The 16,631-nt window shown below is 42.7% G+C and overlaps 1 protein-coding gene across 2 annotated transcripts in view; it reads left to right on the top strand.

The window, feature by feature from the left end:
- The window catches only part of UTP20 (UTP20 small subunit processome component), a 61,231-nt gene that overhangs the window by 43,351 nt on the left and 1,249 nt on the right, over window positions 1-16,631 (top strand). Inside the window, exons 39-60 of one of the 2 annotated variants that reach the window (XM_081927912.1) lie at window positions 445-584; window positions 1,172-1,251; window positions 2,074-2,381; window positions 3,143-3,282; window positions 3,473-3,629; window positions 4,007-4,108; window positions 4,633-4,800; window positions 5,077-5,243; window positions 6,082-6,223; window positions 7,235-7,351; window positions 7,922-8,092; window positions 8,954-9,082; window positions 9,321-9,431; window positions 9,604-9,683; window positions 10,399-10,468; window positions 11,445-11,627; window positions 11,976-12,107; window positions 12,773-12,905; window positions 13,662-13,858; window positions 14,101-14,172; window positions 15,408-15,668; window positions 16,051-16,177. In XM_081927912.1, coding sequence (XP_081784038.1) covers window positions 445-584; window positions 1,172-1,251; window positions 2,074-2,381; window positions 3,143-3,282; window positions 3,473-3,629; window positions 4,007-4,108; window positions 4,633-4,800; window positions 5,077-5,243; window positions 6,082-6,223; window positions 7,235-7,351; window positions 7,922-8,092; window positions 8,954-9,082; window positions 9,321-9,431; window positions 9,604-9,683; window positions 10,399-10,468; window positions 11,445-11,627; window positions 11,976-12,107; window positions 12,773-12,905; window positions 13,662-13,858; window positions 14,101-14,172; window positions 15,408-15,668; window positions 16,051-16,177 — 3,187 coding nt within the window. The remainder of the gene's footprint in view (window positions 1-444; window positions 585-1,171; window positions 1,252-2,073; window positions 2,382-3,142; window positions 3,283-3,472; window positions 3,630-4,006; window positions 4,109-4,632; window positions 4,801-5,076; window positions 5,244-6,081; window positions 6,224-7,234; window positions 7,352-7,921; window positions 8,093-8,953; window positions 9,083-9,320; window positions 9,432-9,603; window positions 9,684-10,398; window positions 10,469-11,444; window positions 11,628-11,975; window positions 12,108-12,772; window positions 12,906-13,661; window positions 13,859-14,100; window positions 14,173-15,407; window positions 15,669-16,050; window positions 16,178-16,631) is intronic. The other variant, XM_081927913.1, reaches the window with a different exon arrangement.

The following is a 16,631-nucleotide window of genomic DNA, read 5'->3' on the forward strand; positions in this document are numbered from 1 at the left end:
GAACCAAAAGCTTGCATACTTTTGGTCAAACGGTACCAGGGACAGATAATTGGTGCCATCAAGATGTTGCTGTACTACAATTTCCATCAACCTGACCATTGCTCATGCTGGCTAGGGCTGATGGGAGTTGTAGTCTCAACATTTGAAGGACACCACAATGGCTATCACTGCTCTAACCACTACACCTCACAACTTCTGAATTTAATAATGAGGGGGGTCTCTGAATATTGCCAAGCATGTTGCTTCTTTTGGGTATTTTGATGTGAAAGTGTTGGGTTAGGTTTTCTTCTTGGTTCAACAATGTCACTTTTGCCATGATTTTAAGGGAGTGTTGGGGATGTGGAAGGAAGCGTCTTCTAGCCTGCATGGGCTTCGTTAGTCTAGGCAAGGCTTTTGTGCTGCTTGAAATTGGAAAGACCCTAAGGGTTGTTTTCTGTTCCTCAGTATGAAAATATGATAACTGCTTCGGTTGAAATGGTAGGAGCTGTTTGCAGACATCTTTCTTGGTCAGCGTACCTCTATCACTTGAAACATTTCATACACGTCTTGCAGACTGGACAGATCAATCAAAAACTGGGCGTCAGGTACTGTAAATGTCGGTTTTAAGGTTTATCCTGTAATCCTGTGTGCACTTACCAAACAGCATAGTGGGGCTTGCTTCTGAGCAACCTTGCAGGGGTTTGCAATGCCAGTCACTCCATACTGATAGCATTAATAAGGAAATTGACACACAAGGATAGTATCTCTGTGGACTGTTGTAGAGCTGTTGTTTTAACCGAGCTGATGACTGTGTGAATGGGAGCATTGAGCCTCTGCCTGCGTGAAAAGAGAGCTTTATGTCCCAAGCACTTTTAATTCACTTTGGCCAGATATCAAAGAACTAATTTAGGAATGCTCTTGTCCAAAGAGATTTTTGCTTACGTTCTTTGAACACTAGATTCCACTCCTCCCCCAGTGCTGTACTGCACTTTGCTTTTTGCGTGTACCCTCTGTTTTAAAGATTTGCCATGCAGCCTAGGGAGCACCTGTTAAGAAACTCAGTCCCAGTGCTCCCATAAGTATTCACTTGATCAGTTCTTTTAGTCCAGTCCTTTTACAAATAGAAAAGTGGTACATTTTTTGGAGTTTAGCACCTTTTATTTTTCTCCCCGCCCCTTAATCTCTTTGACAGTGTGCTAGTTATGGTGCTGGAGGCTTTTCACTTTGACTGTGGAACTCTTGAAAAGCAGCTTGAGATGATTCAAAAGGAAGGTAAGGTTCTGATACCTGCATCTGGTGGAGTGGGCTCCAGCTCCTGTAAGGTTATGCTTCTCACGATAAATGTTGGTAGGCTTTAAAATGCTGTGACTTTTTGCTACAATCTGTTAACACTGCACCCTCTTTAGTATCTAATGCATTGTAACCCTGATCGCTTCTGACCTAGATGGCTATGTTCTACTGCCAGCGCTGGAGGCCGTAATGCTTCTGAAGGCCAGTGGCTGGAGACTGGGGGAAGAAAGGGTGCTGATGTGCTCAACGTCCTGCTTGCGCGCTTCTTATAGGCATCTGGTCGGCCACTGTGAGAACAGGTTGCTGGACCAGATGGGCCACTGGACTGATTCAGCAGGCCATTCTTCTGTTCTGATATAATAATAAATAAACTTGCATGACCATTATTACTCTTTGAATGCAAAACACATTATGTTTCATTATGCATTTTAAAATCTCTGCTTTCTATTTTAAAAAAGTTAATTACTGCGTTTCTGGTTCAGAATATCTACATAATGCCCCAGTCCTAAACCTATGTGGAGTTATAAATAAAGCAGGGCCAGGCCTGCTTATTTCCCGTCTCTGCTCTGTACTAATAAGGAATCCTTCTCTGAGTGTGAATCATATTCATTAGGCACAGAATTCTGGCTAACAGTTGGGGAGAGTGGGGTGGGAATGGAATGGGGAATCCTGGAAGAAGGGTGTGGCCTGCTAAAATCTTAAACAGGAGCGCTCTAGATTACAGGTCCCACTTTGTCCGCCTTGTTCCAACAAAGGACTTGATCGGCAAGCATCAAAGCCTTTTTTTCTCTTGATTATGCCTAGTAGATGCAGAAGCCATGGACACTGAAATGGAAGTGGAGAATGAAACAATGGAAGTGGAACTTAGTGATGGAGAAGAAGACCAAGAAACCACCAAGGACCTTTCTAAAGATGCCAGTGAACAAACAGAGCCTGTTTCATCTTTGTCTGCTCCAGCCACTAATGAAGAAGACAAAAAGAACCAGATCGCTTTGAAACCAATTTCTTTCCTGCCTAGGGATAAGGAAGAGTTGAAATGCTTGATAAATCATATTCAAGAAACAGTACATGGAAACATCTTGCCCAAATTGCACAGATGTCTCATTGCAAAGGTGCATTTCTGAGTCTTCAGGGTTTATTTTTAAATAGTCTTTAGTACATCTTGATTCTGGGAGCTAAATTGTTTTTTACCAAAATAGCAAGTGGCTTTTGAATTGTGTGAATGGTTCCCACGTGGGGGACCAGTCCAGGTTAGGACTGAGATGGGCAGCATTAACATTTTGTCCCTTCCATCTCCTATTTGCATTAAAAGAAAAGCTCCCATTTATGCCAGTTGTGGTCCGTGGAACCAAAGAGATGCTCTGAATACCCCTTTAAGTATATCAAATGAACCTCACTTTCTCCTCATAACAACCTTGTGAGGTAGGTTAGACAGAGTGTCGGCTTCAGTGTTGTATTCTTCCAGGCATAGATGTAAGATCACTGTCTTTAACACCTGGCAGTTGGAAATGCTATTTGAGTAACTTTGGAGATGCTGGGACGCGGGTGGCGCTGTGGGTTAAACCACAGAGCCTAGGACTTGCTGATCAGAAGGTCGGTGGTTCGAATCCCCGCGACGGGGTGAGCTCCCGTTGCTCAGTCCCTGCTCCTGCCAACCTAGCAGTTCAAAAGCACATCAAAGTGCAAGTAGATAAATAGGTACCCCTCCGGCAAGAAGGTAAACGGCATTTCCGTGAGCTGCTCTGGTTCACCAGAAGCGGCTTAGTCATGCTGGCCACATGACCCGGAAGCTGTACGCTGCTCCCTCGGCCAATAATGGTCAGGGGTCCCTTTACCTTTAACTTTGGAGATGATGTGTTTCTGTGCCCTGCAGGTCAAAAGAGATGAAGAGCACAAGCTTGTGAAATCTAAGGTTGTGAATGATGAAGAGGTTGTTCGGGTTCCACTTGCTTTTGCGATGGTCAAGCTGATGCAGACTCTTCCCCAAGATGTCATGGAAGAGAATTTGCCAAGGTATGTACAGTCTTTTCCAGTGAATATTAAGTTCCATATGGTGAAAATCACCTAGGGATGTATATAGACATAGCGCATATGGGGAGGATGCATACATGCATATATAGGATAAATATTGTACAAACCTCTTGGAGTGATAATTTAAGCTTGTGTTTGGTTCTCTTCTGTTTTGCTGCTTTGTTGGCTCCAGCATCCTCCTGAAAGTCTGCTCCCTTCTGAGGAACAGAGCACAGGAAATACGGGATATTGCACGCAACACCCTGATGAAAATAATGGAGGCTTTGGGGGCACAGTATCTGCAATATGTTTTAAAAGAGATGCAGTCAACCCTCGTCCATGGTTACCAGGTATAGTGCTGGCTTTCTTTTTCTTCCGCCTTCCTATTGGATAGGAGGAGGCGCTTATGGGCAGATGACATTATAGCTCCTTAGCCCTGCTCCCTGAACTCACGATTTGCGATGGGCTCTCCTGCCTAATTGACAGCAACACCAAGCAATCAGAAAGCAGAATCAGTTGAGAAGTTGGGTTCAAGCTCAGGCAGTTGGAAGAAATCCTGGATTGTATAGAAGATTAATTTAGTAGATAACAGTAGCGGGTGGCGACTGCTGAAAGCACTATAGCAATCTTCTAAATACCATTCCAGTTGTGTACGTGTGTCATTCTTTTATTAGTTATCCTTTTAATTAACAAACACAGAGTCACTTGATTTCTTTTGCTCATGTAGGTCCACGTGTTGACTTTCACAGTCCACCTCTTGCTGAAGAGCCTCGCCAGCAATCGACTTCAAGTGGGAGACTTGGATCCCTGCGTAGAACTTATGACCGAAGTAAGTTCTTTGAAAGCGGTCAGAAAATGCCAAGTGTAAAAGGAGCTCATTTCAGAGATTGGGAACTTACAGCTCCAGTTCCTGTAATACCTGGATGGAGAGAGGGTGGTGGTTGGTTGGGTGATACCAAACAGTTGCCTTCATGAAGGAGCCCAAGTAATACTAGGTCCTCTTCCTTCTTGACTAGTTGCACATTTTATCAGATCTTTTGTTTCTTAAAGGGAACACTCTTATGCCTAGTCAGATCATGGGTCCATCAGTTCAGTATTGTCTGCACTGACTGGCAGCAGCTCCCCAAGGTTTCAACCAGGGAACTCTCCTAGCCCTATCTGTCAATGCTGGGGGTTGGACCTGAGACCTCCTGGGTGCAAAGCAGATGCTGTAGGAACTGAGCTCATCCCTCGCCCCTAAAGATGAACGTGTTGGACCTTTCGTTATTCCTGTCCAAAAAGGTGGATGCAAAATTATAACTGCTGCTCTACTGCTATTTACTGTTAACGCTTTCCTCCGTGTCTTCTGAAAAGATTTTCAACCACGAACTGTTTGGGGAAGTTGCAGAGGAGAAAGAGGTGAAAGGCATAGTTTCCAAAGTCATGGAGGCTCGCAGGAGCAAGAGCTATGATTCTTATGAAATCCTTGGCAAGTACATAGGGAAGGACCAAGTGACTAAGCTCATTCTTCCATTGAAAGAGGTAAGATATATTTTCTCTCTCCAAAAGAGAAATTTGGCAGTGGCATGATAAACTACTAAAATATGGAAGAATAATGGGAGGACAGACTATGACACAATGAAACATTTTTATGGGATCATGCTACCGATATAGAAACAGATGTGTTATTTTAGCATGGTATATAGACTTTGCAAACATAATGAGGTGTCTTTCCGAAATCAACAGCATATGGTCTAAGAAGGATCTGTAACACCAGGGTTTCCGTTTTAAGGTGGCTTTTCTGATGTCCACTTGCAGATTTTAGAGAATACTACAAGCCTAAAGATGTCTCGGAAGGTACATGAAACTTTACGCCGCATCGTTTCTGGATTGATAATGAACACAGCAATGAGTGCAGAAACCATCCTTCTACTCAGCCATGGACTGATTAGTGAAAATCTACCACTGTTAACAGAGAAAGCAAAGTGAGTTTGTAGAAAGTTAATTCAAATCCAGTTGTCTTTTCTTCTGCTTGCTAGGATGATCAAATTGACCACTTCTGAAAATGCATTTACTCACAGAAGTATGTTGGACCCATTTTTCCAGGATTGCTCCTCTGTCACAAAGACTACTACTTGCAAGCCATATGTTGTGAAGTAGTGTCATTAAAGGCTTGCCGCCGCCGCCTCCTCCTCCTCCTCCTCCTCCTCCTCCTCCTCCTCCTCCTCCTTCTTCTTCTTCTTCTTCTTCTTCTTCTTCTTTATTATTTATACCCTGCCCATCTGGCTGGGCTTCCCCAGCCACTCTGGGCGGCATCCAAAAAAATATTAAAATACTGTGATACATCAAATATTAAAAGCTTCCCTAAAGAGGGCTGCCTTCAGATGTCTTCTAAAAGTCTGGTAGTTGTTGTTCTCTTTGACATCTGGTGGGAGGGCGTTCCACAGGGTGGGTGCCACCACCAAGAAGGCCCTCTGCCTGGTTCCCTGTAACTTGGCTTCTCGCACTGAGGGAACCGCCAGAAGGCCCTTGGTGCTGGACCTCAGTGTCCGGGTAGAACAATGGGGGTGGAGACGCTCCTTCAGATATACTGGCCTTGATTTTCATTCACTCATGAAGTTTTGATTCAATGTAGTTTTGAACCAATGGATCCAAGTTACAAGAAAGGAGATTCTTTGGAGGAGGTTGGACTGTAGATGACCCTTGGGAGACTCTTGCAACTCTTCAATTCTAAGATTCTCCTCTTGGCTCAGTGTGATGTCTGTTCTCGGCCCAGATGAATTAAGGCCTTAATTCTAGCTGAAAAGTTTGTTTTGTTTTCAGAACCAAAGCTCCTGCTCCTCCAGATCCTCGTTTGCAACCAAAGAGCTGTCTCTTGCTTCCACCAGCTCCAGTTCGAGGAGGGCAGAAGGCACCTGTCAGCAGCAAGACAAACATGCACATTCTGGTTGAATCCGGGCTACGGGTATGTAAGAGGTGCCCTGTGTGCTTAAAAATGAAATCAAAACCTATTTATTTATGCTTCAGTGCAGGAATATTTTGGAAAAACAACAACATAGCTGTGCTCTAGTCAATTTAATACTTCTTGTTTCCTTCATCTGATTGGGGTGGGGAGTATAGAATATACTCCTCTGACCACTCTAGCCATGCCCAACATCACTTCATAAGGGATGGCAGTAATGCTCATCTTGCCCTCATCTCCAGCTTGTGAAAAGTTTGAGGCAGTGGGTCAATTCAGACATAATGTTCCTTTTTGTCCAAGCTGTGGTTGGGAGGATTAGGATGATTTTTGTTGTGCTCACATGTTTCTTCCAAACCTTGCACGTTCTAACTTCATTCTTTATTATCAGTTTAGTGACAAACCACATTTCACCATTACATTGAAACTGGGTAAACTATAGCTTGCAAAAACTTTAGTTTGCCAGTGTAGGTGTTTGCTGTTAAACAGGAAGTGAGAGGAACACAGGGCACAGAGGAAGGTTGGGGAGAGGAGTGAGGATGAGTGCACTGGCTTATTTCATGTTGTAGAAAAATGTGGTTATGGAGATTTACTGTAGGGACTGTAGGGAGATTTTCTTAGGTAGGCATGGAGCCATGAATGAGCACCATAGAGTTGACATTGAAGGGTGGTGATAATCTTTTTCTCCATCGATTTACCCCATGCCTCTGATCCTTCATGTGTTTCTCAGATCTTAATTTAAAAGCTGTATTTCCAAGATATCACGGAAATTGCATAGCATGTCAGTTATCTTCTGAAGCCTTTGGCTGCTAACAACCCGAGGTTGCCCTTGATATATGCTGTAAGCTGCCCAGAGTGGCTGGGAAAACACAGTTGGATGGGTGGGGTATAATTATTATTATTATTATTATTATTATTATTATTATTATTAGTCTTCTTTTAAACAATTTGGTTTTTCAGATCTATTACCCCTTTTAATTTATGCATTTAATTCCAAGCACTTATTTCCTATTACAGCTACTGCACATGAGTCTGAAGAGGTCCAAAATAAATTCCTCAGATGATCACACTTTAGAAATGTTGGATCCTTTCGTTCAGCTGCTTGTCGACTGCCTTCAGTCCACAGATGTTAAGGTAGGATTCTGAACTCAGTGCAATAGCTCTCACCTCTGCAATGCTGGCAGATGGCAAAGTTCAACCTGGGCCAAAATTCTTCATTCTGTCACTAAGATCAATAAAGGAACTGGGGGGAATTCTAACTTTCAAATACTGATTACTTAGAATCCAGTCAAAATCATTGAGACTTATTTTCCTGGTTTCTTAACTGACATCAAACCATGTTTCTGCAGTGCGGGTGTAATAGGAAACTCTGGTTTAATACGAACCAGAGTTCCCTATTACACCTGCACTGCAGAAATATCATTTAATACAAACCAGAGTCTTTGCACCAAAGCAGAAGCATAATAGGAGGTGGGTGAAGGAGTTGCACTTGACATTGACACTTGCTCCTGACTCTTGAAGACTGTCGACATCAATGTGAATTGCCACTCAAGCGTGGATTGTGTGGAGGGCATTGGGAAAAGTGGCATCCCTCCTGTGATCAAAAAGCTCAAGAATTCCAGTTTCAAGGGATTTGTGGCTGGTACAAAACATTTCTATAAACCCACCTAGCTTTTTTTCTTAATTCATTTGTTCTCTTTGCAGGTGATCACTGGCTCTCTCCAGTCCCTTCTGTGGGTCTTAAAGTTCCCGTTGCCAGCAGTAGACAAGAATATAGAGCAGCTAATCGAGAGGCTTTTCGTTCTGCTGAAAGACTTTGCCAAGCCAGGAGCTGCTAAAGGCCAGAATTTTCATTTGGTTGTAAATTGTTTCAAAGTAAGTTATCACTGGTAGAACAGCTCAATGTTGATCTTGCAGGGTGCTTTTCTTCCAGACTTATGTACTTGTGTGACATGGATGATTGGTGTGATAGAAAAGGGACTTCAGACATCTTTAGATCTGCAAATAGTTTTGAAAAAATTGTGTTCACACAACTTTTTTTTTATAAAAAAAGCTTTGATCTGTGCAGTGATCCTCAGAAGCTGGGAACTGCGCAGCTCCCTAATTAGAATATCCAAGGCGACCGTCGGTTGAGACAATCCATTCTCTGTAATGGTCTGACCCACACATTGTGTAGAAGTTCTATTGCTATGCGGATTCTGAGATTTCGAAATCACACTGCACAGACACTTATCCTTGGTAACAAAATGAGACAGCCATGTAGCATTTTGTCACCATCCATATTTTCAGTAAAAACAAAGGTTTACAAAACTTGCAGATTACTTAATTCTAAGGTCCCAAAGTAGTTTGATAGCATCATGCCATTGTAAAACAATCAGGTAAAACCATGTCGGTAAAACAAGTACATTGTTGCAATAAATAAAAGTTTGTGCTGAAATGGTAAAAATTCGAACATTCCCTCTCCCATAAAATGGTTCTCACCAATCTGACCTCGTAAGTAGGGGAACAGTGAGCCCAGAGCCTTTTCTACAGATTTTACAGCACAGCCCTATGAGGTTCCATTGTCTTTTAATGGGGCGTATTCCCTAGTAAATGTTTTGGATTGCAGCCCAAATGGGTAGGGAGGTGATGATCACACAACACCTGTAGAGAGCACCCTGCAAACTCTCAGGGGACTCTGAATCTTGTAAAACATTCTATAATGGTCATGTTCATAAGGCTAAATTTTAATTACAGTGTGTAACTCTGCTTGTGAGGAATGCAAAGAGTCACATAACAGAGAAACAACTCCAAGTGTTGCTTGGATATGCTGAAGAAGATATCTACGATTCATTACGACAGGCCACTGCCTTTGGCCTCTTAAAGGTATTGCTTGCACTGTAACAAGTTGTCTTTTAAGAATCATTTGTTGAAATGGAAATGGAAGTCTCAAATCTTTTTCCGAGTGTATAAAGCTGGTAGTTTTGTTCTGGGCAAAATTGTTTTGGGCAGATGTGTAGAAAGCTGATTAAAAACAATGAAAAAAACATGAGTTTCAAATTGTATTTAACACAATGCAGAACACAATCATGACTCAGTCATACGTTTTTCTCTTTTCAAAAAGGCGATTGTATCCAGAAAACTGGTAGTTCCCGAAATTGATGGTGTTATGCAGAAGGTTGCAAACTTTGCCATCACAGGGCAAAATGAGCAAGTTCGAATCCAGTGCAGACAGGTTAGTAGAAATTAAAGGGGGGAGGGGGGAGGCGTGCTCATGCCTTTTATCATAGCCACTGTTTTTCGTCAGCTCCCATTTTTTCAATTATTTTATAGCTGGCAAGAGCACAAATTGGGTATTTTTGAGTTTTAACCAATTGTTCCTTGTTTTCTTCCACCCACTCCCCCAGATTTACCTGAAATATATTCTCGATTATCCACTTGGTAAGAAGCTGAAAACCAACCTTGAGTACATCTTTGCCCAACTCAAGTAAGTGCACAGAGATTATTGTTTATTTTCTCAATAAAGGAAAAAAATAGCAACTACAAGGCTGGGCTTTACCCTCTGGTCAGAATAGGGACCCTCTGCAGACAACGCAGTAATAGAGCCATGCAGGGCCAAGACGTTAGGATAAAGCCTCAGTAGAGTATTGGAGGCAAATTATATCCTCTGTACACTGCACATGTTCCCTCATTGGTTATGAAGTTTTGTTCTGTGTTCCTGTTGACATTTTTTTTCTTTGTATATGAATGAATAATTGCATTAGGAGCACAGGAAGCTGCCTTTTACCAGATCCAGACTCTTTACCTAGCTATGTGCTGTGTATTCTGACTGACAGTGACTCCACAGGGCCTCAGGTGGAGATCTTTCACAAGAAAAGTTGTATGGAGGAAGAAAGTGGTTTGTCACATATAACACCTGAGATTCCAGTGATGACTATCATATGTATTTAACTTCTTGTTCGCATTCAGCTATTAAAGAAGAGACACATGAACATTCTTCAAGGCCAGGTGTTTGCAAACGCAAGGTGTCATATGAAAACATATGCTATGCTGTGTACTTTTCTTAAATACAGCTCCTAAGTCCCAATAGATGCAAAGGAACTTAACTTCTGATTAAACATGTGTAAGATTGTGCTATTAGTGTGCCAAAAATTGTTGCAAGTCTTGAGGACACTGACCATACTGTTCTGTTGTTGCCCTAGTTATGAATATGAGACAGGGAGAGAATCTGCTTTGGAAATGATTGCTTACCTCTTTGAAATGTTCCCCCAGGTAATGTATAACTGCATCACAAACTTCCCACCTTTAGCGTATTTCAGCTTGAACCCTAGCATATGGCATTTCACATAAGACATTAAGGCTGGATGGGAGGCATTCCCATTGAATTTGGCAGGATTTACTTTTGAGAAAACATGTATAGGATATGGGGCGCTGCTCCTGAGCGTGTTGCTGTGTTGCCTTTTCAGAGTATGCTGGCATTGCTGAGGACAAATACGGCCTGCATGGATTGAATTTCATGTTCATTTTTCTTTCTTTGCCACATTTGTAACTGCCCTTCTTACAAAGGGTTTGAGGAAGCATACATGCTGCTCCTCCACTTTAACTATCGCAACAACCCTGTGATGATGTAGATTAGGCTGAGGATTCAGGCCTGGGTGGATGCACTTGGGAGATGCCTGAGCCTTGTGTCCATGTGGTCCACCCTCATATTGCCCCCCTCCTCTTTGCTGCACTGTGTTTCTGAGTCAGGGAACTGCCGTTTCCCAATTTGTCCAACTTGGGAAATGAAACAATGGTTTGGAGTTTCACAGTTTGGAATTAGCAGGAAACTGCAATTAATCAACCCAGGAAGACTTCAGTCACAGGGCAGCAAGGGGGTGGAGCTCATGAGCCCCAAGGCTTGTACATACCTTGACTCCAGAAGCTGAGGGGCACCTGGACTGGCCACAGTTTGGCCAGAGTCACCCAATGAGCTTCATGGCTGAATGGAAATATTATTTGCAGTCTCCCTTCCCCCTCCCCCCACTTTACCAACCTGCATTTCAGCTCAGTATTCATATAACCAGTAACTGTACACTACCCTCAACACTTGTCTAGACAAGCAGCTAGCCCTAGCACAGAACCAGAAGCAGGTCTGATTGCTTCGACAGGTTTACAGGGCGGTGTGGTGGTTGGATACCAGCATTTTTCATGTAGTCTAGAGATTGCCAACAAACAAGCTTACTGACTTCCCCTTTCTTCTTTTCAGGGTTTACTGCACCAATTTTGTGGGCTTTTCTTTGTCCCACTATGTATGATGATTGTAAACGACGATTCGGCAAAGTGCAAAAAGATGTCAGCTCTGGCAGTCAAAGGTCTCCTCAGTAAGATTAGCCCTGGAAACCGAGACCTGATGTTTTCCCTGCTCACCTCATGGTTCAAGAGTGACAAGGTACCGCTTACAGCAGTAGTTTGACTACTGTCCTGTACAGAAGTTTTTGCTAGATGAATGAAAACGAGAGAATGTCAAGAGGTGAATTCTTTGGAGGAGAGATTGTGTTCCGTTAACTTTCATTTGCTGGTGGAGCCTTCATAACTGGGCCAATTCCATGTGGGGTTCAAGAATTATGGCTGGCTGTGTGGTTGAGAAGGCAGTTGTGCCCACTATCTTGGGAAATCTCTTCTGCAGAGATCCTTCCTTCCTTCCTTCCTTCCTTCCTTCCTTCCTTCCTTCCTTCCTTCCTTCCTTCCTTCCTTCCACAAAAATCTCCACTAATATGATGTTGCTCCTTCCTAACAGCGTGTGCACAAGAGGCTAGCTGCTCATGCCTGCGGAACATTTGTTGAAGCTGAAGGAATTGAATTTGAAAAAAGGCTTGGGACCATTCTCCCAATTATCGAGAAAGAAATACATCCTTCAGATTTTAAAGATGTAAGTCATTAATTGGGGCTGTTCCTGGTAGGCTGCCAGTTTGTAGAATGAAAGTAGATCTTTGGCCCCATAAGTATGTTGATGGTCTCTCTGTCCTTTCCCCACCTACCCAGTGGTGCAGTGAAATAAAATTTTAAGATTCTTTCAAATTATTTTTATAACTAAAACCATTATATGTGAAAAAACCTATGTACATTCATATCCTTATTTTCATAACAAGATTTATATACCAATAAATGTTTCAACTTCAAAACAAGGAGAAAAAACATTAACACTCAAATAACAAGGTGTCATTGCAATATTTTACAAATTCATTTTATTTTGACTATTCCACCACTAGACGGTATTCAAGATTTGCTTTGTAGTAGCTTTGGTTACACAAATAAAAATAGTTCCAACTCAGAGCAGACCCATTGGAATTAATGGACATAACTTAGTACTGCTTATTAATTTCAGTGGGTCTGCTCTTAGTAAAACATAGTTGAATACCACAGTCTATTTCAGTGTTGTAAAATTAGGCAGTTGACTGTTTGCAAAGTCAAAAAGAGCAGGTGTTGTTTGGTTGCATTTTATATTTAGCCACAATTATTTAAATTGAAACTTCTTCACTGTTCGTACACTGATGGCTTTTCAGGGTGTCATTCTTTCACTGTCCATTTTTGAAGGTTGCAGAAGAGACTGAAGAAAAGGCTGCTGACAGACTGCTGTTCAGCTTCCTAACTTTGATCAGCAAACTAATCAAGGAATGCAATATTATTGAACTAAATAAACACAATGAGATTCTGAGCAACATTTGGGGTTAGTAGTTCTGTCATATTATATTGTTCTTGAAACCTTTGGCACTTGATGGATCTGTAATGCCTAGGGCGCTACTCACATGAAGAAAAATGAGTTGTGTACAATGGCTTTTTAGTTTGTATTCCTAACTTCTGTTGTCTAACCTCTAGGTTACATTTCTGCAGTGCATTTTATGTAGGGCTGCCTCTGAAGGCAGTTCAGAAACATCAGCTGGTGCAGAATTTGACAGCCAGGTTGCTCACTGGGGCAAGAAAGTTTGAGTATATCACACTGATCCTGGCCCAACTGCTCTGGCTGCCAATCAGTTTCCGGGCTCAATTCAGAGTGTGGATTTTAACCTATAAATCCTTAAATAGCTGAGAACAGCAATACTTCAGGGACCACCGCCCCCCCCCCATATGAACAGATTGAGGCCCTTATTCATGTGCCTCCTCCTCCAGGTCTGTAGAGTAGCAACACAGGAATGGGCCTTTTCTGCAGTGGCTCCTCATTTGTGGAACACTCTCCCCCGGGAGGCTCACCTGGTACCTTCTTTAGACATCTCTAGGTGCCAGGCAAAAACATCCCTCTTCAACCAGGCCTTTGCAATGTGTTTGTGGAGGGGAGGCTTATTAGTTTGTGGGTTTTTTGTATTTTGAACTGCCCTGAGATCTTGGGATGAAAGGCGATTGATTGATTGATTGATTGATTGATTGATTGATATTCCTCTGTGTATGAATAGGTACAGTTTAAGCCTATTTCTCTCTATTTCTGAAGGTCATGTGCAGTCTCATTTATGGTACCCTCACAGTTGGGTGTGGTCGACGTCTTCTCAGATTTTTGGCTTGCTGTTTGCTGCTCACAAGCCAGAGGAACTTGTGAACAAATGGAGTAAAAGAAAGCTGGAAAAGAGTCAAGAAAGTACTACAGAACCACCGGCAACTACCTTCTTAACAGAAGAACTAGACAAAAAGGTTAACATTGCCCTCCTAAATTGCCTTTCTTGCACTGATACACATTTCAATTTCCCATTAGATGGCAGAAACAAAAATGTACATTAGTTTCAATGTCATGATAGAGCTTCACATGATTGTGTCTCTTTTTGTCTCTTAATATTTATACTTCTTAGGGAGAGCAGTTTCTTCACACAGTCAGTTCAGCCCTTTCATGCTTCACTGTGTTTCAGAATGATTGTAACTTTTCTTTGCTTTTACAGATGAAAACACTTGCATTAGCATTCTGTCATCAGTTGAAGTCCAAATTTTTAGATCCATGTCTTGGAGAACAGGTGAGTAACTATGTAAGGTTTTTGGCAGATATTTTTTTCACATTTTGGGATACGCGTGTTGAAATAGCACACAATTGAAAGAGGCAGCTAAAGACATTCTGGTGCCTGGAGCATAAAATAGAATTGGCACTCCCTAAAGCAGAGGTTTTCAACTTTTTTGAGCCCACGGCTCCCTTGACCAACTACATTCTTTCTGTGGCACCCCTGTGGGGCTCAGGAGCCCAGTTATGTCACCCCTTGCCTGCAAGGCTGGCAGCCTCTCACCCTTTTTTGAACACCCTCCCTTGTGGAGTGTTCCCTCAGCCTCCTCTCCTCTCCCCTCTTCTTGGGAGTCCTTCAGGCAGCCACTGCCCCTGCCCCCTGAGATGTTCCCTGTGTCCCAAAGAGAGGTGCCTCCTCACACTGCCCCACAGGGGCCTGGGTCTTATTGGCCCAAAGGAGATTGGCCAAAAGTGAACTTGTGGCCAGCACCTTACCTTGGGAGTCAGCTGTGGTAGCATGCCATGACTGGTGGAATGTCACCTTGTGATGTCATGAAAGTGGGCCTTCCCTTCTTAAACATGTACTGAAAACTAACTTGTTTAATCAGGCTTTCCCTAACATTACTGATCACACCACTCGGTATTTCTCGTGTTTTGCTTGGAGTTTTACTGCATCCTGATACTACATATTTACTTTTTGTGAATGGTTTTAAGATTATAATTTGTGCAAAGTTTTTAAGGTACACCAATACAGAGCAGCTGAAGCTATAATTATGCAGGCATACTGTGCATCTGAAGACCAAGTGGGGGCTAGTTATTCCACAGTGATTATTTATTTCCACCATGTAGATTTGGGATACTCTTCCATTTGAAACTGACGGATGCTTAATTTGGGGGGGGGGGGGACTGATGCCTACCATATAAATGAATGTGCCTCTCTTTCACTGGAATGGCTCTTCTTGGTGCTCTTTTCCTATCTTGTGTGTACATTCTTGGCTGCCGTAATTGCATTATTTTTTTAAAGATCAAGTGCCATGGTGGTTCTATATTAGTTAGGGCCCGCAGGGTGTTGAACCCTAGGCTTTTGGGGGGCCACGCATGAAGGGATTTTCAAACACCTGTTAAGTAGTCCACAGTTACATAGCTGTTGTATGACCCAAGTGGAAAAAGTTTGATAGGCCTGATTTTAAAAACCCTTTTTAAAAAATAGTCTTTGGATAACTTTGCATTTTATATCTGTGCTTTATATTTAAGGTTGTGAAGAATCTACTGTTTGTGGCCAAAGTACTGTACCTTATGGCTCCTCCAGAAGATGGCAAAGAAATCAGTGACGAGGTGGGCCAGGAAGCTGAGGATCAAGAAGACTTTGGAGAAGATGTTGAAAACGAGACTTCAACCATGGAGGCAAAAGAAGACAAAGAGAAAAGCAGCCCAGCCACACTGCTGTGGGTGATGAAAAGACTCTTGGCATTGGCCTCACGTGAAGCTGCATATTCACCCAAGGACCCTTTAAAGGTTTGCATGTTTTTCAGAGAGAACAATTTTACTTTCACAAATAATGCCTTCCACTTTGACAATAGTTTTAGGATCTCAGAGAGACAAGTGCAAAGGTGTCAGTGCAAATGGTACAAAAATGTAGCCTGTGAACAGCTTAAATGAAGTAGGGCTATGAAACTGCAAGCAGACCCTTTGTTAGACCTAAACATGAAAACCAGGAGCAGAGATTATTTTCTTTTAAGAAAACCAAATGCCAATGGTCTGAAGAGTTGTGTAACATGTAGTAGGCTTTGAGACCTATTTTCCGAGTTTCTGGAAAAAGTAAGCCACTAGTAATTAGGTCCTTACAGTATTTTTCTTTGCAGACTGGTCATGTGACCAAATGTATGTGTCTTTTCAGAGAACCTGCATCTTTAAATTCCTTGGTGCCATTGCAGTAGATCTTGGGAAAGACAGGGTGAAACCATACCTTCCTACAATCATAGCCCCTCTATACCGAGAACTCAGCAGTACCTATGCAGATCAAGGTAAGAGAGTTGTCACACTCAGCTGTTCGGTGAGCCTGTCCCCACCCCCTTTAAGTAGGTGGTCTTCCTGTACCAAAAGGTCAATAGTTTTGCATCGTCATCATTACACAGCATAAGAAAATGGAACGGAAAGTGTTGGCATCCATGACAGATGCTTTAGATCAGGGGTGGGAAACCACTTGGTCCCATGAGGCAGATTATCCCAAACTGCACCTGCCCACCATCATGTGCTGGTGAGAGCAAGCCTGCTGGGGTTGGCTGTGCTACTGAGTTTCCCATGGGAGTCACAGTAGTACAGCCAACCCCTTGCGTAAACAGCGACATGGGGGATTCCAAGCCCAACAGATTGGGAGTGGGGGTCACACAGCTGATCCCTGCAGAAAGCAGGCTTGGAGTCAAGTCTTGCTTGCTTTGGCTTTTCTTTTATAGCATGGTTTGCCAGTTCCCCACCCCT

The sequence above is a fragment of the Podarcis melisellensis genome (genome assembly GCF_964234715.1).
Source record: "Podarcis melisellensis genome assembly, chromosome: 10".
Classification (NCBI taxonomy): Eukaryota; Metazoa; Chordata; class Lepidosauria; order Squamata; family Lacertidae; genus Podarcis; species Podarcis melisellensis.